This window comes from Haemaphysalis longicornis, unplaced genomic scaffold (assembly GCF_048455015.1).
Source record: "Haemaphysalis longicornis isolate Haplotype H1 unplaced genomic scaffold, Haemaphysalis longicornis Haplotype H1 scaffold_6, whole genome shotgun sequence".
NCBI lineage: Eukaryota > Metazoa > Arthropoda > Arachnida > Ixodida > Ixodidae > Haemaphysalis > Haemaphysalis longicornis.
Window position 1 is genome coordinate 28,419,796 of NW_027526407.1, and position 24,412 is coordinate 28,444,207.

The following is a 24,412-nucleotide window of genomic DNA, read 5'->3' on the forward strand; positions in this document are numbered from 1 at the left end:
CCAGATGACGACAGTGGTTGAGCCGCGAGCTGAACACGTCAGAAAATGCAACTATGTAATCTGATAGAATGACAATGTCTCGAACACTAGTCACTGCAGAAAATGGATCATTGTCATCACTTATATAGTAGGGTTTGCTTAATATTGAGCACCTCTAAAAAAACACTAACTACACATTTTAGAAGGCGCCCTCTGCAAATGAGTACAATTGCAGTTATATCTGCCTATCAATAACAAAGAAAAAAGTACACAAACTATCGAGTGAGGCACTAGAACATAAATGTATGCCCCAATTACTGCTGTATGAAACCTCCACAATCGAAACCAGCCATTCAAAAGTAATGGGCAATAACCACAATGCAACACAATTACAAAAAATATATGCAGTGCTCTACGTTTCAGTAAGCCAGACGCAAGAAAGGAGTCTGCATGTGCACCTGAATTCAGCAATTGAAAAGCGATCACGTGCAATGCGGTTCCCATGCACAATTAACTGACTCCCCAAATGGGCATGCGTCAATGACAAAGAACATCATCATCATCATCGAACTATTGGGGGCACGCGTCCAAAAAGAACCGGCGGAGCCAATTCACCGCCTTGGACTTCCCTTTCAATGCCGGTATTATTTTCGTTTGGTGCTATACCGCTGGGGTGTACACACAGCAATTTGGTTTCAGCCGTCCACATCTCAAAGACAAAGCGCCTACCCTGTTAGCCGCTCTTCGTGAGTTTATTTGAGCTCTACACAGACAAAAGAAGAGCCTTTTCTTCCAAATTCCCGCATAGCCTTTTCTTGCAGACCCCCCATAGTGCGCACTTTTCTTCTACAAATTCCTATTTTTGTTCTGCGATTATTCAAAACAAAATCTCTAGTTTCCTGAATTGGGCACATTAGCATCAACAAAGCTCCAGATCCTGGCCAATTCTCCAAGTGGGTATGCGCGTCACACAAAGGAACAACAACAACAACCGACACCCTGGCCATACGGACATCAGGGGCAACGAGCTAGCGGACCATTTAGCTAATCTCGCTATCACAGCTCCCATTCAATTCGGAATTCCTAATGTGGCTCTATTTTCATCTGCAAGATTAAGGCGACATTGGCATTTAGACGCTACTCGTTCAGATTCACTTTTATCATTTGAAGAGTATCATTTAAAGTTAGGATGGAATGTTCATTTTTGTGGTTCTCGGCAATGCGAGGTGACCTTCACCGAGCTGCGCTGCAGGATTCCAAGGCTCAATTTCTCTTTGTTCAGATCAGGACTTTCGCCTACGGAACTATGTGTGCCGTGCCAGGTACCCGAAACAATCGAACTTTTTTTCTCTCGACTGTCGCCGTTTCTCACCAGCTAGACAACTGCTTTAGAAGACCCGATTGAGCGTTTGGGGTTGACTTTATCGATTCCACTTATATTATCAATTGGCTCAGCAATATTGGGGTTTGCAAAAAGGGATATATATATAATTGCATTCAAAATTTTCTCTCTGCTTCAGGTCGTTTGAATTGCTGAACGGTGCTGATTAATGGGTAATTCGGGTTTTATTCACAACTAAGTTTCCTTTTACAGCCTCTTTCCGGAAATAATTTAGCATTTTGAAGTCCCCACGTATTTCAACAACCCATTTAGCCCTTGCCGATCCCCTCTTGTGGGTACGTGGCAAAATCTTTGAGGACATCATCATCATCAACAACCGGCTCAGAAGAGAGTGCACTCCGACGAACAGCCAGCACCTTCACCCGCGGCAGCTCACCGCCCTGGAAGGACACCACCGTGTACATGGACAGGAACGGCAAGGGGATGTTTCTCGTCACTTGGCTCGATAGTCGCCCTCCATATACCGCCGTCGCCGCCAAGGGTGACGTGCAGGAGGCCTCGGCGCCCATCCTCCGGCCGGCTACGCCACGCGTCTCGAGCTCGCTGGAACACTGCCGCCACCGCTCATCCATCGCTCGCAGCATGCAGCCTCTGGGTACCGGACTACACCGCATCTGCCATGGCTACCCGCCGCCGCGCCCCGTGAAAATCACCATGCGGCTACATATTCTGGAGTGGCAAGGCATGCCGCTGCCACTTCTTCGTCATCACACCAACGCCTGCCTCTTCCACACGGGACGTCGCTGGGCCAGCGGGCTCCGCTGCTGCGGGGCGTCGGCTGACCAACCCGACTGCCACGTACGGGACGACTCGGCGCACTACAGAAGGCGGACACGGCTGGGCGTCACCGGCGGCATGTTGGCCCTCGACTGCGAGATGTGCTACGCGACACGCGGACTCGGAATCGCAGGCAGACGGGGCTGGGGCGGCGCCACCACGTACGACGTGATCCCAGAAGCGCATGCTAGACTGCGGCACAGTCTTCAGCGGCGAGATGGGACAGGCCACGGACTGAAGAACGACCTGCGCGTACTTAAGCTTTTGGCTTGCTTGAGGACACTGCACCACAGAGGCCTGGCCTTCCAGTGGCACTCGCTTGTCGGCTAAATGGCAAGGTGCGCTGGGCCAACGCTGCCTGTTAATACAGGCGACTTCGGCTGAGCGGGCCCAGGCATACAGTGGAGCTCTTTGCTCACAGCATGGGCGTGGGCTTCAGGCGGCGTCGCATGGTCGGTGTTCAATTGAATTGTCCTCTAATTTCGCTGATCTTGTCTGAGTTATGCACGAACAAAATGAACAAGAAACTGAAACTATGCGTTTGAAAATAAACAGTTCGCTCCTAGCACTTGTGTTCGTTGCACCTTCAGCTCTATTTTAGTACATTTTTAGGCTGCTTGAAAGGTGCAGCAACATCCCCCCACCCCTAGCCGGAAGCGACATTCAATTTCGTATACGGAACAGTTATATTTGGAAGTGCCTTGCACCATCTACTGGTTCACTTCCCACTCGAGGACAATCTTGGCCGACTGCTAAAGAGGGCCCGCCAGCCGAGAGAGAAACTTCATTGCGAACAAAGTGGTCTATGCAGATCCATGGGGTGGCCACTGGCCAGAGGCTGGTGCCGACTAAAGCAGCTCGTTAAACCAAGACCCATTTGTACGGGCAGAACTATAATTCGGCATAATTCCGTTACTTTGCTATGTTTTGGCCGAGTATTGAGGAGGTCCTGAACATGCATAGTCACACCGCCGGAACGTGGCGCCCGTATTGTGGCCGTCGTTGAATGCTGTGAACAGAGGAAATGGGATATGTATACGTACTTGCATTACTCAAAACTTCCTTCGAAACAGCTATTTCGAGCCTAATAGAGGTAATCAGCACTAGTGTCACTAGATAAGCTACAGAGTACCGTCATTGAGGCACCCAAGTGAGGAACGGCAGCCATTTTGGTGTTTATCAGTGTTTCCAGATTGCCGCTTCTTTGGCCTCACTACTCACTTTGACGAGTTCATTTTTAAGCAACACTGCCTAAGACGCAGCATTACGGCATCTTCGTACACCTTCTTCAGCTGAAATGCTTCGAAGCGCGTATCTTTTATTCACGTTCGGAACGACACCAGTCGCGCGCAGCCGCAGAGCGTGGAGGGCAAGCTGAGACTACCCCAGTTGACCGACAGAAAACGCATAAGCAACAAAGTGGCAGTGCTCATGAACCGTCGCAATGTAAACAAGTGTCACGGGATGCGAACTGACCAATTATCAGGGCGGCGGCACGGAACAATAGGAGAAAAGAGTGCCGGTACTCTGTAACCTTATCTAGTGACACTAATCAGCACTGTATAGATGAGATAGTGCTGTATATTTACACAAGTAAGTTTCCATTTGGCACGTGACAAATAGAAGAGGATGAAGAGTCAGCAATGGCAATTTTTTTCTCTTCTGTCGCCGTTTCTCGGTACCTAGACAGCTGCTTTTTAATTAAGGAGCCAATTGATCGTATGGGGTTGACCGCATCGGTTCCACTGGTATTACCTATTCGGGTAACGAATTTGGGGCATGCGAAAAAGGGATAGATATAATTGTATTCAAGGCTACCTTGCTGCTGCAGGTTGCTCGAATTTCTAAAGGATACACAACTACTGAGTAATTATGTTTTAATCATAGAAGCATATTTCACGGCTTTTTTTTCTGAAATTAAATTGCTATTTTAAAGTCTACCCAATTATTATTCAGTGCCTCAACCCTGGCCAACGACCCGTTGGGGGTACGTGCGTAAAAAAAAACATTTAGGCCATCATCTTCATCGTCTGAAAACCGTCCGCAAAGCTCACTGGGAAACCAAGGCGACCAACCGGCAGTATCAGCGTGGCGGGCTCTACTCTGGTGTCCTAACGAGTGCTCTTCGGCGGTGAACAACGTATGCGACCAAGGCCAGGATACAATGGCGGCCGTCCCCGCTAGCAGCGCCTCTTCCATGCACTACCCGCCCATGGCAGAAGGCGAGCGCCTTTTCGCTTCCTATTGCGACTTGCTGGCTTGTTGCAGTCTGCCTAATTTTAAAGCAAATCTTTCTTTGACTCTCCTGCCGTCCTTCCGTGGAGCTGCTGTTGCTGCTGCTTTGTGGCAGGGTGCGCCGCTTGGTTCTATCAGAGTCCTTCAAAGCCTTTCTGGTCATGAAACTTCGCCATAACGCTATGGGAGAGCTTTGTACGCTGCCGCGCCGCGGCGCTTGTGTTGATCGGAGGGCAACCGGGGGCGTGGTCAGAGCGCGTTTGGCAGGGACCGGATCACGGAGTAAGATACAACAGACGCTCGCCGACTTATCAGCAGTGCGTTTTCGCTTTACGTGTCGTGGGACGCTCAAATGGACTTGTTATTTTGTGAAAATTTGGTAGGAACGGGCATGCTGCTACTGCGTTCCTGCCTGCCGGTCTGGCTACAGAGCAGCGGCGGCCGCCCGATGCCCTCCGATCTGCAGTGGCGCCACTCGCGGTAGCCTTTGTCCCCGTACGAAACCTGGCCGGGAGTTTCATGACCAGAGAAGCATTGAAGGACTCTGGTTCTATCTTGCACCAGATAACGCTGGCCTCCGCGCAACGCGCTTGTGGGCCTGGGGGCCACGGCGGCGGGAAGCGCCGTTCAAGCGTGTCACGTTCTCTGCACTCGGAGGCGGCGCTGCCTCTCTCTCTCTCTCTCTCTCTCTCTCTCTTTCTCTCTCTCTCTCTCTCTCTCTCTCTCAACAGCTTGCTGGTCAACGGGGGTGTCTTCGCTTTGCAAACTGCGAGTGTAAACTTGGCGGTCGAGGTGGACCACGTGTTTACGACCCTTCCTCGCGATGTTTCCGACGACAAGAAAATTCACGCCACCGTAAAAACATGCAGATGTCACTGTGCAAGCAGAAGGGCAAAGCTTCGGTTTAGTCGATTGCCACCTGCGTGTGCATCTGCCAATTTCGATACCCGCCCTGTATTCCACCTCTAGTCTAGTCAATTTCCGTCTATGGTCTATGAAAAAAAATGCTGCATTTTATGGTAAATCAAGATGTTTAGCTCTGAATACCAGTCCTCAAACGGCATTATAAACAATCCAAGAACCGCTTGTGAGCGCATGACGGAACGACCGATAAACCATGCCGAAATAGTAGTAGTCCTTGGTTCGTTAGCGAGAATTATGAGTTTTCGCCGTAGACAGCTCACAATGGTGGCGTGGAAATCCGGCCGAAAGCTGCCCAAGGTACGCGATACGTTGGCTCAGCTAAGTGTAAAGTGCACCATCGACGTAAGGTACATCCGCGTCTACAAGGTATTGCTATCAGTGGGCAAGCCTCCCCTACTCAACTCAGCCAGGCGATTCTGGTAAGCATGCCCAGAGAATTGTGACTAGCTAGCTTACTTAGTGGCTCTAATTAAATCAAAACGTCAGGGGAGGGGTAGGAAGAATATACTTTTATTGTAGTAGCATTGTGCGCGGTGGACGAAATCCTTAGTTCACGACCACTGTTGATCTTACTGCCGCCATCGCCCGATCCACCTGGCGTAGATCAGCTTCAATGCAAGTGCTGCCACCTCTCTCTCCCATTGCTTGTGTGTGGGGCCAGGGATAGTACTATCACCTGACGTTGGTGCGTCGACAGGCCCACCCCATATGGGGAAAAGTACAGTGCGGGCATGTGGAAGTGAAGAGGGTAGCCCAGCTGGTGTGTTGGCGGTTTGGACGAAGAAAAGTGTTCGATATCTGAGCACCCCTCCAGCTCTTTGATGAAAAATTTGTGGCCTTGTGGGTACGTCTTGTGGGACAGTCTATGGTGCTGGTGATAGCCCGGTATGTAAGTAGCGGTCGGTCCACCCTCTGGTGATCGTCCCGAGGGTCCCGGCCGGTTAGTTATCGGGCATTCGTGTGGGCGACGTTTAAGATAGCGGGGCGTGCCGTGAGCGCGAGCAATCTTGACTGCAGCGCTCGTGTGTGTACGTGCGGACAATGTTGCTCCCGGTCAATGGCGCTCAACGCGCACTCGCCCACACATCAACAGGGTCCAATTTCGTATGCGAGCACCTTGGGGCTCTGCCAAAACTATCTCGTCTTAATTTTCTATAGCCTTTGCCAGACACGAATGCACTTTGACAGGATGTCCTTAAGCCATGGCAATCAATAAACAAAACGTGGATGGTACTACTACCATGCAATCTATTCATCCATGGTTTCGGATTCGCTTCTTGTCGACATGCCAGTCATCGTTGCTGGCTTCCGCGCCTCCGAGAGAGAGAGATGGAGAGAGAGAGAGAGAAAAAGCATTTATTGCCCAGTCACCGACCTAAGTCCACGTCAGCTCAACGATGGAGGCTGGGGCTTCACTGTCGTCATAGTAGACCAGAATGTCGTTGGAGATCTTCTGGATATGAAGGCAGACAGCCTTCTGGGCGGACCGAACGTCTGTTGCAGGCGGGGGAGCCAGCCAAGTGTCCCATGCGGTGATGCGGGGGAGTAGGGGGAAGCTTTGAAGGTGGCAATCCCAGTTGGAGTGTGTAATAGAGGAGGGGGACCGGAGCACTTACGTATGCGATGTAGAATGTGATTTGATGGGAGGGAGCGGGTACGAGCATGGCGGAGAAGAACGGTTTGTGCGCGAGTGAGGCGCCGGCCCGGAGAAGGGTAGGCTTGGTGGGCGAGGCGACAGAAAAGTAAAGTGAATTCACGGATCGCGCCATCGTGAAGACGAGTGGAAGGAGCATCGTAGGAGGTTGGCCACAGCATAGACGGGCCCGGTGATAGATCTCGGGAAAGCGCGTTTACTCTTGCGTTGCCGTCCACGTTAGCGTGGCCAGGTACCCATACCAGGACAGAGAGGTGAAAAGGATGGCGGTTGAGAGTGTCAGTCGATAGGTTAGAAGAAAAGGGGTTCACGGTATAGCGTACACAATTTCCGATGGCAGATTGCGAACATGTGAAAATGTAAGTGGGGTGTTCGGTGGAGGTTGTGAGAGTAGCATGCATGCTCTATGGCAAAAGCGATGGAGTGCTCCTCGAGGGAGGTGGCATCTGGCGGGCAGAAAAAAAGGCGTTCGTGCGGAAACCAGTGATGAGCGGCGTAAAAAAGGCTGCGGTTCCTGTTTTCGTAGAGGAAAAATGACTGCGTCTGTAAAATGTACCTCCGATCCCTGCTTTTTTTGGGAAGGACACACGTTTGGTCAGGGCTTTACAGCTTAGACGGCGGCGGGTGGCATGCCTGGATGTGTTCGTATTGTTAACTAGGCAGCCAAGTTTCATTGTAATGAAAAGTGGCTTCTGACCTGGAAGGTAGCTATAGTAGTCATCTTGAGCGAAGTACTTTGGCCAAACTTCATGGTGGGCGTCACTTTTTTTCCAATCCGTGGTTTCCGTATCCACAACGCGCGCCTTGCGAGGCGCGTCATCTTTCTTGCGGGAAGCGGTAAACGGTTGCACTTCTGTCCTTCCGTCGTGCCAACACACAGAAGGGGACTCAACAAAAGTCTTGACACGTCCGCTTTTTCGTCTTTGGCTCTTCTTTCAGCGGTATTAGACAACTGCGCAGTTACGACGATAAACAAGAGCATTGCGCCACGGAGAAGTCCGCATCCGGACCTGATTAGGGAAATTCTCGAGACGACCGCCAGGTGGCGAGCGAACACGGAGTCGCCAATAGGGCAGGCAATGGACGGTGGTAAAATCACACACACACACATGCACGCAGTAAACCCTGGATGCAGCGATATCGCCTTATTGAAAGTTTCCCGCTTCAGCGCATAACGAGTGAATCATCCCCGCTTTTAACGAATTATCACTTATACCGAAGCCAGTTTTCTTTCTCGAGCACTTCGTTATGACGAAGCTTTACTGTATTCTTAATAGCAAAAGCGGGTGTGCGCACTGCCGTCACATTTTATTGTGGTTAATGTGGCTGCTGCATCGGTGTCCGCAGACCCGGAGGCAGGAAGCCGTCGTTCGACGCCGCTGGTGTTCACCCAGCCCACGTCCAACTACCGCTCCCTGCGCAAGCCGTTCCTGGTGGCCGGCTACTGCGTGCTGTCCTTCGTGGCCATCGTCGTGATCGCATCGGTCGGTGGCCTCGTGTTCATGTTCATCCGCCACGACCAGAAGTTCTACGGACTCGTCTTTCGCCAGCTGGCCAGGCTCATCGCCCGCGGCCTACCCCGCACCGGGCCCCAGGAAGACGTGGTCCTCTGACAGGGAGAACCCAATTGGAATCCCTCTCGGCTCCGGTCTGACACGAACGAAGCTTTCTCGAACTACAGGATTCCGTCTTCTTTTGTCTATCTCGCAACGTTTGGGTGAAGCTGTGGACATTTTCGTCGTCTGAATGTCGAGAACAGCTTGGATTGTTCAGGACTGTGATGCGCATGCGCAGTTAGATGATCCTGGCGGCTGTGCCGATTAGATCAGCGCTAGCATAGACCAATGAAAAGAAAATGGCTACTCTGCGAAGATTGTGTCGTACATCGTGTTAGTATTTCTAATCCTGGTTACTGCGATGCTCTTCAATCAGGTATTGGCGTAGTACCATCATGGAGCTTTGAAATCCTAAATGAACATTAACATTAATCAGTGTAAGGCAATGCGTTTTTCTCGTTCTGTTAGAAATACTGCCCCGCCTTTGTACAACATGAACCGTATGTCTATAGAAATGTTTATGGTACAATAATCTTTGTATTTACATTTCACGTAAACTTACCAGGAACACACAAATTGCACGTACACTAAGGCTAATCGCATTCTTGAATTTTTACGGTGTATTTTTTCACCAAAGACTACAGCTGTCAAGTTGCTTGTGCTTAAATCCTAGACTTAAATATACATGCTCTATTTCTGATCATTCTCCATTAAAATAAAAAAAACCTGTTGAATCCATCCGAAATCGAGATGCGTGTTTTATTCTTTGTAGTTCCCGTCATGCAAGTGTCACGCGTCCAGCGCAATTAAGTCAGTGGAGAGGGCATAAGAGCCGGCTGGTGCCAATGGATCGACTCCTGGTATGAGGAAGCCACTTTAAAGACTCTCTTATAGAAAACAATAAATATGTTTATTCTCTGTCTCTCTGTCTCTATTGTCGATGAAACTAACCCTTTGCTTGCCTAACCTAGAGACCCTTCGTAAATACTTTTGTTATTTTTTTTTCAAACGATTGTTTAGATGCAGAGCATCTGATTCACTCGCCTTGTCCGTCCGGCGTCGTCGTCGTCATCGGCGTTGTCCACCCCTCCCCCATTCTCCTCGCCGCGCCAGCTGCGCTCTCCGCCGCTCACCCCCTCTCCTCTCCGATAGCGAACACACTCTAGCGAGGGGCATTGGATTGGATTTGGATTGGATTGGATTAAAGTGGATTGTGTTGGATTGTGTTGCGTCATAGCCGCGGCACGTTGCGTCATAGCCGCGGAAGACGCGCTGGGGCTGGCGCATGTGCAGTAGTCTCTCTTCCGCGGTTTCCTCTCCTTCGGGCGCGCTGCGCATATAACCTGTGTGCCGTTCTCCGGCGAAGCAACATCCACGCTTGGCTCAAACACCTAGAGTCCACGCCGCTTTACAAGTACGCCAACGTCGTCATCGACTGGGACCGGCTTACGCAGTCCCCTCAATGTTATGCGCGCTATAAAACGCGGTCCCTTCGCCGCTCCGCCTATGCGTCGCATCTACACAGGGGATCCCGCGAGGGGAGGTGGGAGTTTTTTACTCTAACGAGACCCGAAGTGTTGAAAAATCGTCCGCCATCGTACATATCGTCGCGCGCAGATCCTTGTATCAAGGTTGAGGTTCCCACTTGTCGCACCAATGTTTATTTTGATTCCTTTTTACCAGGAACGACGAATTACCGGAACCATTTCCCTCCCTCTGTCGCTGCTAACACTGACGCCATTAACTCCAAGAATATTGTCAACAAATTTATTTTCAATAGTCATGACTCCTCTCTTTATGACCCCTGGGCCGTCAGAGTACGATAATGAATAAATAATTTCCGCGAAAATACGGCTAGTCGGCACCGTCCTCTCACCCTGTACCAAAACCCGCCTAGTGAGGTTTCGTCCCGCACTCTGCAGAAAGGTGTAAAGGGTCCTTAAAGAAAATACAAAACTTCGTTACGATGCTCACTCAGATGCTCACTCAGCAGGTGCTGAGTGAGTGAGTGAGTGAGCTACCAAAGTCTACTTTGGTAGCTCACTCAGCTCCATTCCAGCAGCGAAATACGTTTTTTAAGCGAAGAAGCGCACGAAATATTTCTGAACTTTCAAATTTCACGCCATACGAATGTGATATGACAGGTGTGACGTGTTATGGAGAGGCACTAGAAACACTTTTATCAGTGTGTTGACTGCACGTTAGCACTTAAGTGCTACGATCAAACGGAACTACAGGCCCCACTATAATCTCCTTTTATGTTGTTCGGTGGTGGCTTGCAATGTTCTCTGGCGTCGTGGAAAAATCGCCGGAAAGTGGCTGCGCAGCCGCCACTGGTTCATCTGTGCTCATTATTGCCTTGATTACTTGCTAGAAGTTTGCAATAAAATTGGCATTCTTGGCCGTTACCGGGACAAAGCAGCCTCTTGAATGAAGTGAACTTGTATCTTGTCAAATGTATGGCCCCTTTAAGCATGTTCACGGCATTTGTCCACGTTCATCACCGCATTCATGCATGGCGACTTCCTAATTATGCCCGTTCATTAATCATTTCGAGTGGTGATACAGCATACGCTGCCTTTTCCCGCACCTCTCCCTGATCAGATCCTCGGGGCTCTGACATGGCTTCGCCGCCGACAGTGAACTGTCAGGCTGCCCACAAAGCATTGCGTGAACATGTTCACTACATCAAAGAGATGACACGCTTGAACACTGCTCACACTTGGTGCACGGATCCCACGTAGACCTCGGTGCTTTGGGTACAATAAAACTTTGCCCCACTCTTTCTCCCGGCTTTGCGTTTGCGTGAAAACTCCCTCCAGTACTGGGCAAGCTGCAGCCCGTGCAGCGCCCTTACAAAAAATATTTTGCCACCGCCTGCTGTAAGTGGCACACTCCACCACATCTTGCCGCCGATTCTCAAAAGTAATGATCGTGTGGACATCTGCTCATGCCTGCATTGAAGGCTACGAATTTGTCTACCAAAAGGCCCGAGCGCTTGCCTACCAGGCATCGGAGGACGTGGAGAGGCCCACATCACTTGTAACACACCACACGCTTAGTCGGCGCCACTCCGCTACCTTACAAAGCCCCAAGAAGCAACACTGAGGCTAGTAAAGACCAACACCTTCCCGCGCCAAATCAGGCTGCACGGGACACCCACCACTCAGTTTATAGCAGATTGAAAATGCCGTCAACAGCCAGGTGCACAATATCCTCGATATTCTTAATAAACACGCTTTGAAAATCCCTTTCGCTCTCAAGAGCAATGGCTCTCATACGGTGGACCGCGAAGCACTTCCCGAAACTAATCCCCATTGCAATTTCACCTTTTTGCCAAACCTTGCTGGGTTGGCCGCATTACCGGTACGTTTATTTTCTCCGTGCAGCCTAGGGTTGGCTTCTTGCACAACACGCCAGCTATGCTGAAAAGGTAGATGCCCAAAAGTCGGCGCACAATAGGTGTGTTCACTTTTACTGCACCAGCAAATTGCTTGACAACCTGACACGCATCAGCATAAAAGTAAGGCGCAAAGGGCGGGCAGGCATTAAGTACGTGGGCGACACCAACTGAAACTGCAAACTGTCTCATTTTGTGACCCAGATAAACATTAGTCCATCGTGTCCCCCGTGGCTTGAGCGAACCCGAAAGGGCTGCCCGGCACACTCAGAGCTGACAACCACTGCTCTAGAGGTATCATACAGTCGAGATAAGAAGTTGCGAGGGCAGATAAGGGGCGTCGCTCACGCAGGAAGAACAGCCACAGGGCGAGCGGGTAGAGCAGGTAGAGGCTGGCCCTCTTGGCCCTGACGCCGCCGTGGTGGAGGGAGGCGAGGTTCTCGAGGAAGGCGCAGCCCACCAGGCGGTGGAAGCGGCCGATGATGCGGAAGCCCGCGTAGAACGGGTGGCACGCGTTGCGCACCAGGGCCTGCTGCAGAAGCGCCTTGTCGGGCACGGGGGACGCCGCCGCCGGGGGACGACGTGGCCGCCGCCGGGGGCGCCACCTTCTTCCCCTTGGGGGTCACCTTGCGCTTGCTCAGCCAGACCATGGCGGGGACTGCTGGGCGGTGAACGGGCTTGGGTGGTCATTTCATTCAAGGATTTATACATCCCCCCAAAAAACATTCCACAACCACGAGCACCCTGCCTAGGTATTTATATGCACCCCCCCCCCCCGAAGAGTATTTCGCCCCCCCCCCCCAAAAAAAAACTAAATTCTCGGCAAACCTCTGAAATTTTCATTTCATTTATTGCAACCTTAACCGTAAGTTGGGACTCAGAAGTTTATTTTCACTAGTTCACCACAGCCTACTTTGCTGTTGTGAACTTATGAAAATTCCCCGCATTTTCCCGAGGGGAAGAATGTGAAAGTGCGAATGCACGAGTTGAATTTGCGCGGTTCGGTAATGTTCGCGAAAGAGAGATCACAAACACACACACAACTACAAAGAAAGAAAGATGCATTTATTCACAGACACCTATTTGTGTTGTCGTTGTACTTTATTGCTAGAGCGGATCTCAGCTTTGAAATTTCGTGTCAGTACTCCTTTAAGCGGGTGCATTAGCCCTTCTCACGCCCGATTCCTGGCCAATCCCCCACGTGGGTATGTGCCATGTCAGCGGCCAGGCAGCGCGCGCCCATCTCCCCCCTTTGCCAAGGAAGACGAGGAGATTCCTGGCCAATCCCCCACGTGGGTATGTGCCATGTCAGCGGCCAGGCAGCGCGCGCCCATCTCCCCCCGTTGCCAAGGAAGACGAGGAGCGCGCGCACCCGCAGCTGTTGCTATGCGGACGGCGGCGGACGCTTCAGGCTCGCTTAAGAAGTGCATTCGCACTTAAAATAAACCTTTGCTTCCTAGAGAGCTAGCGCTACCTAGTGAGAACTGGATAAACTGAAACGCGTTTCTTTATTCTTTTTTATCTCAGTGAAGAAGTTGTATATATGTGTTTAAAAGAAGCAAACTCTGCCGTTAGGGACGTTTCTATGAATTTGCGAAACCTGCAGTATCGGTGCACGATGCTTTTTAAGCCCGTGGGTCAAAAATTATAGAGTCCCATAGGAATGTGGTCAGGTGAGTCCCCCTTACAGGCCCCAAAGATTACAAAAGGGGGGGCAACAACTGCTCCTTGAGAGTGTACAACTTGATATGAACAAAAAATGCACGGTAGAATAATAAATGCGCACGTTATAGTTTGGTCAAAAACAAAACAAAAACGCTTTAACTAGTAGGTGATAGGTAGTGCCGTCACAAACATCTATTTCATTTCTATGCGCTGCTGAAAACTCGTCAAATCATTCAGGTCTTCGCCATCTTATTCGCTCTCTCCAAACAGCATCGTTCCGGCTATTAAAATTAACGTCAGAATCAGCATCAGTTTTATTGCGGAAAAACTATTTTTAAAGTAGTGTGTAATACACAAGGAGATCCCATAGCCTGCGACTGCATTGGGACTTCCTGGTACGCAAGAGCTGATCCAGTAAGATGCTTGAATGCTTTCTGTGTGGCCAGAGGTATGTGTGGTTTACACTTTTTGTTAAGATGCATCAACTCTCTGAACAACAAGCCCTCAGGATCAGACTTTTCTGGTCGGAAGATCTGCTACTGACATCGAAATGTCCCTGGGGAGGCGATTTCTGTGGTGTTCCCACTCGTACGCAGTGATTCCAGGTTCTTGCAAAAAGCTGTTAAGAGCCTTAATTTCAATGCTCAAACATATTATTTCACAATCCCGCTGAGAAGTTGCAACGACTTGTTCCAGCCGGCGTCCGTTTTCGTACTCTGGCAATCGCATTTGTGGTTTGAAATAACTTGTAGGGTGCAAGGAGGAGGGAACAGCTGTTACATTTGTTTTGTCCATGATTGAGAAATGATGTATGGCAGACTGCTAGTCAGCTCTTTCGGCTAGCAGCTTTGAATAATGCAACACTTTGGCCTAATGCTGGCCATGCTCCCCTGCTATGACCGTGAGATGAAAGGACTGGTCATAAGCGCGTCATAAAAAAAATAAAGCCCAGAAAAAGACGGGGATAAAGAAGGCGCTTATGAAGGACGAGCGCTCAGTACCAACTAGTTTTAGTTCGAAAAATTAAACCCAGTTCCACCCAGTCTGAAATCTGCTAAGACAGAAGCTGTGGTCCGCTTGTGTCGCCTCGAATGTCAGTGGGCGCGTGCCCGAGAATGCAGCGCCGTCGCCGCGATTTCTGTGGTTTGCACAAAGGAATCGGCCGCCAAACGTCGGCGGCGCCCTCTCCCTCCCAAGAGGAAGCCACCCCTGCGAGACCACCGCGCCCTCTATCGGTGGGTCCGGAATGCAAGGGCAGGAAAGGTGGGAGGTGGGGAGGAAAGTTTAGAGTGCACGGGAGAGGGGCGGAAGGAATAGGGTGCAAGCAAATCGATAGAACTTGTCAGGTGTACGTACGACAAATTATTTGAATAAAACAGGAAAGTCAAGTGTTGACAACCGACGTCCTGATGCGAAGGGACAGCCTCTAATTATCTTCATTATCACTTGCGCCTACTTCCGCGTCACGCACGACCTACAGCAGACGGACTAAACGGATCGACCTACAACAGCTCCTCCGTTAAAACTTAATGCAATATAAAGCACAGTGCATTACAGGCGCGCCTGCACACACATCGACCCTGAGCACGAGGTCGCGGGTTCGATTCCCGGCCGTGGCGGCCGCTTTTCTGATGGAGGCGAAAAGCAAAAACGCCCGTGTGTACGATATTTCGGCGCACGATAAATATCCCCAGGTGGTCAAAATTAATCCGGAGCCCTCCACTACGGCGCGCCTCATCGCCTGCGTTGCGTCGGCGCGTTAAACCCTACAATCAATCAATCAAATCAAAACACACATCGACCAGGCAAAAACCAGCGAAATGTTCTGATACAGTTCACGGAATAATAGCTCAAACTCACTTTCCCGCAAACGTCTGGCTGACGGAACCTGTACCCTTCGTTTTTATGTGAAAAGCCTCCAAAATCTCGCGTGTTCGCCATTTCGCGTGTTGAAAAAGCCTATGTACATTTTCCCACGTGCAGGATAGCAAACTAGGCTCTAGCCAGGTTAACTTTTCTGCCTTTTTCTACACCCTTCTTTCTACTTCGCTACCACGTACTTACGTTTCCTCGTCCTTTAATTTAGTTCCTCTCACCACACGCATAATACAAGCTATCCCGATCATTTGAATGATTTATGTTGCACCATGCCTACCCCCAAAATAATTCTGTGAAAGAGAAGCTAAACATTGTGGTTAGGCAAGCCTACAAAACTGCTCTGGGTCTACCTCCAAGAAACGGCCACGCGCAAATCACTGCAACTCGGATTTCACAAGCACATATGGGACGTCACATACCTGCCGGGTTTTCCGAATTATCCGGGATACTCCCGAATTTTTTTATGGTTTTGTACGATTGTACGAGCAAAACAAAAAAAACCTTCCGAAAACTACCCGTGTTTTCATAAACCTTTCTCTAATTATGGCCTCATTGCACCGGAGCTACCTGACAATGCAATACAATCCTAGACTACGTGGAATCGTTATCAGCGAAGAGATTAAAAAACGTGCTCGGCCGTGCGGAGAAGTTGAACCGGTCAATACCCCAGCAGCGCTGAATGCGAGCGGAAGTTCAGCAGAGCGGAAAAAATCGAAGCCTGTTCCGATCATCCATGTCCGATAACTGAGTCACAAACAGCGCAGGAACGAGACGAAAGGAAGATCACACAAACACGGCGCTGACTAACAACTGAAGTTTATTGTCGCGAACAGGCAATAAATAGGAAAAGACAGAAAACACGTGATGTACAAATCTAGGAATGACAAATACAAAAAACAAACAAAAAAAAAGATACAAAAAATATACAAAGACTACAATATCTGCTATGGTGCAGGGATCTGTACTACTGCTATACTTGCAGCAACCAGCAAAATTTATATCGCAGCTTCTTCACAATGTCTCCTAGCTACCAAGAAATTCGATTTCTTTCCCAGTGAGGGCGACGGAGGGTGTGCTGATGCAATACTGCTTGCGGTTGTGTATTTCCCATGCTTCTCTGATCTCCCGCCGTAGTCTGTCCTGACACCTGGCCACCACGTGGCACTGCTCAAACGAAGGCGAGCAACCTGAGCAGTTCACAAGGTGAGCAGCGAGCGTGCTCCCTGTTGCATATTTTGCTTTTTTTTTGCATTTTTTACATCGCACGCGTGCTTTCGAAGCCGATCATTTAGGCAGCGCCCCGTTTGACCCACGTACGACCTCATGACAATGGTATCTCATAGATAACTTCTTGCCTGCACTGAACGGAGGGCTTTGCATGTTTCTTCGTGCACCTGTTGACCGCTGGGCAATCGCTGTTTACTTTGCGACAAAGGCTGCTCAATTTGTGGGGAGCAGAGAAAACAAGGTCTACACCCGACCGCCCTATTTTCTTGAGCTTGTGGCTCACACTATGGATGTAGGGTATTACGGCTACCTTCCTTTTCTCTCTTGGTGGAGGCTTGGAGAGGCAATTTTTCGGCGAGTGACCGAGGCTATGACACGCTGCCATCCAGCTGAGCCTTACCTTCGCCAACACCATAACTGGCCCTATACTACGTCTCTCACCCTGAAACGCCGGGGACGAAAACAGTCGGAAACGGTATTTCTTCGATCGGATCCGTTCGAAGCCCTGTTTTGTGGGCGGCGCAAATTGATCATCGCCAATTCACGCCTTTCATTCTCGCTGCGCGGGCATCTACGGCCGTCAGAACACAGCGAGGCCGCATTGATTTTGGCCCGCCCGATTCCGCGGATAGCGTGCCTGGTGTTTGGTCATCGTGCATGCATTCTTCTTTTCTGGGTGTTTTGCTTTGTGCTCGATGACTGAAATGGAAGAATTACGACGAAAGTAGTGAATGTTGTGAGGGGTTCAATAGCATATTCGTTCTCGCTGTACGCGTAGTTATAACCGACTGTCTTCTATGCTCAGATCGCTACAACAGGGGCTCGTGTGGAGGGGACGTGGCATTGATTATGCGACAGAAGCAAGACAATGACGGCTGTGGTGCATCTTTGATGAGAGAAGCTACATTGATTAGTGGAGACAAAGTTTCAGGAGATCCAATATGCACGAATACGAACGCTACAGCTAAAGGTAGCGGAAAAGTCGACATTTTCGTGATGAATTTTCACTTATTTATTTGCATATAACAAATTCCATGTCATGTTTTCGCATATAAAATTTTTCTGGTCTCCTCTTTTCGGTTGAAATGGCCAGCGCTGACGCTTCTTCAAATTTTGGCTCAATCGCATCTCTTGTTAATTTTTTTTCAGAAAAAAAAAGTTTCTTCAGAAAAAAATGAACGTACGCTTGTTGCGCACAATGTTTATTCCTCTAGAAGCTACACTAAAGTGTAAAGAATACTGCTCTGGGGAGGAATGTACGCATAAAGTATAATCAGTAAAGTTCAATCGGAGCAATCTTTTGTTTACGCCTCGCTAGCGCTTTAATTATGAATGCAATCAGTGGCAGCTTTAGTTCCCTGCAACGTCACCAGCACGCATCGACGTGTGGCGTAAGGACAGCAAAAATAAAGGATAATTGAAGTCCGCGCTAGGAACAAGAGCAAAAGCAGCCAGCCTGTACACCTGCATGATTTAGAAATGCGCCGCGTATCTGCTCTGCTGCTCAGCTCTGTCTAATTGACGGTAACGTCGATTGACTAAGTGCGGCTCTCTTTAATGGACGAGCGGAAGTGTCACTCATCGCGCGCTCACAATGGGCGCACGCAGAAAACCATAGTTTATTAATCCAATGGCCTGTCCGTATCGGCGCACTCCGCGTATTCAATTCACCCGAGAGACATGAATGCGCGGTTCGCCTTCAATTTTAATTAAGGGCATACAACATGTACAACTAGTGCCTAACGGGCATAAATATTTCGATATATGGCCAGTGGTAGGTTTACTCGCGTCGCCCAAGAGGAGGTGTGCTCTGCAAGAAGTGTTGCTTTAGGGCTTAGTGCAGTGTTTAGTAGACCTATCCACACTACTCTCCCGTCATTTGCACTTTGAAATCAACCGTATTTCTTTAGGCTCACCTGTTGCTCCGAAAACTTGTTAATGCCACTGCAGCGTGACCCTGCAATATTACCTAAGTCTTAGCTAGACCTTGGGTAAAACCGTCCTGTCCTTAGAGTGTTGCCGCTTGTACAAGCCTGTCCTGTTGGGAACTTATCGTTGAGAAAGGATAGGTTCTTTTTAGAGAATCTTAACGACCATTTCTTGTAATCAGAAGTAATTTTAATTCTCCAGACTCCTGGCAGTGTAAGCTAAACGGCTGTTATTTCGGCGCGTTGAGCCCAGTGTCACATTTCAAACGCTCCACCTGTCAGGGAAGAAGGACGTTTATAGCGTATACAATGGACATCACAGCGTCGGCCTTCTATTCCGGCCTCCGAGTGATGCTTTTCGTCTGCGAGACATTGGGCTGTCCTTTTGTGGGCAGCGTACGCACCCCAAAAAGCGCTGACAATCGGCGTTCGACCTTCAAATTTCTGTGCCACGTCGCTTTCTCCGTTGTCTGCCTCCTACTGACCTGTCTTCCCGCGCTGAGTTTCGTGATGCTGCGGCTGTGGCACAACGGGCCCGTCAACCGACTCAACAGCGTCACCCGATCCGGCCTCTACGTGGTGGTCTACAGCCAGGCGCTGCTCAGCTTCCTCAACATGGCGCTCAGGAGGGCCCAGCTCGCGGACATCGCGCGTGGGGCGGCGGAGGTCGAACGGCGACTACGCGTGGACCCCCGACGCGTTCGTCGACGTCTTCGGAAGGTCAGCCTTTGGTGCCTCGCCTACTGCGTCGTAGACGCCCTCAAGTTGTTCGTGGGCGTGGGCATCAACGGAGTGAGCGAGGTGTTCTCGCAGGCAGGGTTGAGCGAGCCCGTCAAGTGGCTGTTCCTGCCGTCCCACTTTGCGAGCTGCGTCATCATCGCGGCCTGGTACAACATGGCCTTCTGGCAGATTGCCTACTTTTCAAGCACACTCGCCGAGTACTTCTCGGCTCTGTCGGACTCTCTGGAGGACGGGCTGCGTTCTTCACAGTCATCGTGGACAGTAACCGACGAAAGGGTTAGGGCAGCCACCGAGGAAGCGCGCGCGAATCTGGTCGAGCTGCAGAAGCTCATAAACAAGGTGGATGTCTTCGTCGGAATCCAGGGGCTGTGGTGCTACGCCGGAAGCGTGTTCTTCCTGTGCGCTACGCTCTACACCGTGGTCATCTCGGACACCTCCACGGCCGACATCGTGCTGAGGTTGTCGCACGTGGCCATCATGGCCGCCGGAATCGTCCTTTCGACGGAGGCCTCCGGCCGCATGAGCGGAGAGGTGAGCGGGATGTGCCGGCATTTGTGTAGACGCACTGCGTTTCAGGCGGCCACAAGCCTGTCATTCTCAGATGAATTTGCCTTAAAAGAATCGACGCACTAACTTCGCAATACTAGCGCTGTCTTTGCTTTTGGACGTTGTGAAGTGCAATAAGGTGTTTCAGGCAATAGCAGAGTGACTTTGAATTGAAACTTTCCTAAACAAATGTCGAAGAGACTTTGCGGGAAATAACTAGAGGGAAGTTTCGGAATTGATTTCAATGCGGGGTCGTTTCAAAACCTGCCATATTTCTTAAAATACTTTAAATTTACTTAATTACAGGGCGGGTGTCCTCATAACAGCACCTCGACTCAGAAAGTTTATTCATCATTACCCCGACATCTGAAGAAAATATTAATCATCCCAGAAATATGTCACTCCTGTTCAGGGCTGATAAATTATAGTTTTCGACATTAAACGCAATAACTGGTTTTTTTGAAACGACGTTACAATCGTCCACATGTGTGAGTGTTCGAAACATGTTACTTAATGCTTCAAAAGTTATTTCCCTCAAAAGGATAAGCTATAGTGGCATTTACGTTACAGTTTCTCGTGCGGTAGTGTCGCCGGGGCGACAATCAAAAGGCCGTTATTTTATGATCTTCTGAAGGTTACCTGTAGGAACCGAAAATGCAGCTTCCTTATTGACTGATTGATTTATTATAGGGTTTAACGCGCCGACGCAACGCAGGCGATGAGGCGCGCCGTAGTGGAGTGCTCCGGATAGTTTTACCACCTGGGGATATTTAACACGCGCCGAAATCTAAAAAAAATGCAGCTTCTGTCTAAAGGTGTTATCTTTTTCTGTACCGATTTCGAAACGCGTCAAAATTCCCAAGTGCTAGAAAAGAGCTTGCGGTACTTCTTAAATAGAAAAGGGATGTGTAGGAGAGGGGGGGGGGGGCAAGGTGGGGCCACCCATTAAAGTAGAACGTGCTGTTTCGTTATACATAGTGATATTTGGAACATGCATTTATTTGCGCAGATAGTGCAGACCTACAACAGCAGTAATCGTATCGAAAGGTTTACGATATACGGTTTTAAATTACCGTCACATGAGCTTACGGATCATGCTAACTTTATTGCCGCATTTTTTTTTTGCTTCAAGGCATCACGAATTCATAGCGTCATCCAGACATCGGATATGGAGGCCCTTTCTGATGAATCTGTTCATAGGGTACGTACACAACGCATGAATTGAATTGATAAATTGAGCATTAAATTGATAAATGCCGATTGAAGCTACGATCGTCTTCGTCATACGCTTAAAAAGTGGGTACAACAAACCTGAAATCTCTTTTCTCTGTTTTCAGTTGCATATACTGATACAAACGGCCAGTGACACACGGGTCTGCTTGACTGGCTGCGGAATGTTCCTTATCGACCTCCGCCTTATCGTCGTCGTAAGTAACCCAGTGGTTCTGAATGTATCCGTTTCTGAAAATGGGGAAGTCATTGTTACTCTTTAGCATATACCGAATCCAGCTTACTGCCCGGCTGACCGATACAATAGAGTTGAGTATCTTCCCGTTCCACTTTTGTCACCTCGTATTGTTTCGCAGCTGGATGCATTTCTGTTGGGCCACGGAAGATTTTGCATGGTGATTCGCCACTCTTTCGTCTGCTTTTCTTATTACCGAGCCGATCTTCTTGTTTGAAGTTCTAAACTGGAGCGGCTGTTATTGTGACGCGGCTATCTTTCGAATGAACTAAGCAGACAATCGATTTTAAATGCAGAGCATTTCAGTAACTCACGATGTCACCCGCGTTGACGTCCGTAGTCGTCCGTAGTCGTAGTCCACACCCCTCCCCCTACACTATATAAAAAAAATACTATCCGGCGCCTGGTTTCGATCCCTCGGCCCTGCGGGCGGAACGCAATGTACATGGTGCTCTACCCACTGCGCCACAAAGCCGACACAGAATGGGAGGCTACGAACGCGCCTTATATCCTTGACTCATTCAAATTACTGCTGACGAGCGCTCTCTCGTCAGCAGTTGCCACAAGTGCAACAACATTAACGTAACGCAAACTACTTAACGTCGTGCGCCCCCGGAAATGCTCTGCATTTGATCGTGCCCCTCCCGAGGGGGATGTTTCACTGCGTCGCCATGCGAACAGTTTGCCATTATAGTTTCCGCCCGCTCCGGTCGGTGTCGCCACGGTTCAAACCACGGCAGGGAAGCTGCGCGGGCGTTCGCTGATCGGCGTGCGTTCCGGCGTGGTGGTTTGATGGTTGTGGCGAGTTCAGTCTGTACTTGGGATTTTTTTGCAAATCGTAAGTTCGTATCCCCGTAAGTGTTTTTTTAAGTTGATTTGTGAGTTTTGGGGAGATTTTTGGGATGAGCTGCAACCTTCATTGAATCACGAGCGTGTGCTCACAACACATGCAGACTGACACTTACGCGCATCGAGCTCTCGTTGGCGTGGTGTTGCCATAAGCACCGACTGCTTGCGGGCACAGTGTCGAAACAGCCGACGCTTGGTCTTGTGCGAACACGCCTCTTACGATACAGGCACGAGCCTGGCAAGCTCCAAAGGCGGGCGCGAAGCTCCAAAGGTTGAGGGTTGAGGGTCTCCGGTGACGCAGACGACGCTCATCCACTGCGTATGCCTCGCCTAGGAATGGATAAGATTGCAAGCCGTTGTGGAATGTTTATCTAACGGGATTTACGGCCAAAAATACGGCAGACGCACGGAATGCGGATTACTGGGATCTCGATTATGCCCAGCCAACAATAAAATCAGATGCCAAGCATGATTTTTCACAAAAACGAAACCGAAGCTGGTTTGAATTCTAATTTTGGACACCGTCCAATCACCATCGAATGTCGTATGCGCGTCATTGCTGTTAGTCGTTGAGGCGCCGCCGAAAATTTCACGTGGTGATATTTCTTCTTCCAGGCTTTATACTTTGAATACGGCTTTATCGATTGGATAAAAGAAGAAAAGTGTGTCTATTTGAGCCAGTCTATGCAATGCCAACAAAAACAGAAGTTCGGCAAATTCACTTCCGTGTCCCTTTGGGACAGAGATTGTATGATTAGATGTCCGTAAAGTCTTCTTGCCGCGCACCCAGTTCGAGCCCTGCAGCCAAGAAGGAAAGAGCAGCTTCAGAAGAAAGTGGGATAAAGACGGTTTAACTACAAATGCTACGCACGTTTTCACTAGCAGGGATCATCTGCCTGAGTTTTTTTCTTATAGTGTACGTCTTCGCACAACAGAGAGATTCACTCATTCTCTTATCATTTTGATCGCAGCTGTTTCTCTTATTTTGCTCAGTAACGGGTCCTTTTTGTCGAGTATATTTTCTTAATCTCTAGTGAAAGGGCATCAATTGGAACACTATACCCGGTAACGTTTTGGTGATAGCGCCCTAGAACTTTTGAAGTCGGAATTTTTACATCTACCAGCCGTACGTGTCCCGCCAAAAAGGAATGTTGTCAACCTTGGCATTGAGCTGTGCGGCAACACACTTTTAGCTGCACGTGAGATTGAAAGAGCATTTAGGAATTGGTCCCACGCGGCTAAAAGTAAAATAAAGTGCAACCTTTACTATTCCTTCATGCGGTTTTTGAATCACGATGAAATCGCCAGGATTGATTGGACGTGGAAGATATATAGTGTCACGTTTAGACACCGCGTGGCGCCACCTTTCAGGCTTCAGAAATTTTAGTGCAGAATTAATGTTTACTGAGAAATTTCCCGCGGTTACCCCCGTATATATACCGCTGTCTTTCGTACGAGGTGGAGGGTATGCACTCCCCGAACATCGGTGGTCTGTCCCTCTAAAGAAGCTGGCTTCGGTAAGTTCAGGTTCAACCCGCGTACGTGGACGTTGATGCGCCTTTCGCGTGAGCAATAACCAGTGAGACTTCCTTGTTACGCAGGTCGTCGGAGCCGTCATCACCTACACTGTGGTGCTCGTCCAGACTAACGAAAGCATCAGGGCGGACAAGTGCTCGGAGGAACTGCTGCGCTAAGGCCTTAGCAACCAGCGTCGACGTACTTCGAGCACATCAAGGGACGTTCGAGAAGAGGGGGCCAGCCACTGCGATTTCAACACAAAGTTATAAGCAGCCATTTCGGCCAAGAGCCTAATTAATTGCCATGTTCGGCGGGAAGCATCACTGTGGTTTCAAAACGACTGTACATAGTTGCACGAAGATCTGGGTAAGAAAAGGTGTATTAAAGGCAGAAGTGGTCATGCTTTCTTGACCTCTCCTCAAACGTAGATCTCAATATTGCGGTGCAGGTCATTGCGGTTAAGGTTAGAATTATTGTCTGCTCTGCTTCTGTTTAATGCCTACCAATTAAATGCTTTTTTCGCTATCCAAACCTGACTCCGCGTGAACTCTCTTTTGTTCCCACAAATTTGACACGCGCGCGCCCGCAAGGCCGACCAACCTTGCAAATATAACTGTTTCCGCGCCTCTAAGCGAATAAAGATTTTGACTGTTATGCTAAAACGCAGC

The 24,412-nt window shown here is 49.5% G+C and overlaps 2 protein-coding genes across 2 annotated transcripts in view; one reads left to right on the forward strand and one right to left on the reverse strand.

Annotated features, from left to right (window-relative positions):
- The window catches only part of LOC144142389 (uncharacterized), a 462,336-nt gene that overhangs the window by 155,561 nt on the left and 282,363 nt on the right, over positions 1-24,412 (reverse strand). The gene's annotated exons all lie outside the window — the stretch shown is intronic.
- On the forward strand, positions 4,323-8,625 carry LOC144141638 (uncharacterized). Its single transcript, XM_077673178.1, has 2 exons — positions 4,323-4,380; positions 8,319-8,625. The coding sequence occupies exons 1-2, from the start codon at positions 4,323-4,325 to the stop codon at positions 8,582-8,584; spliced, it is 324 nt and encodes a 107-aa protein (XP_077529304.1). The 3' UTR covers positions 8,585-8,625.

Bases quoted from the DNA above. Each gene is read 5' to 3' on its own strand.
- LOC144141638 (XM_077673178.1), top strand. From the start codon at position 4,323: ATGGCGGCCGTCCCCGCTAGCAGCGCCTCTTCCATGCACTACCCGCCC. The intron at 4,381-8,318 runs GCGAGCGCCTTT...CGGTGTCCGCAG, and splicing joins CTACCCGCCCATGGCAGAAG to ACCCGGAGGCAGGAAGCCGT.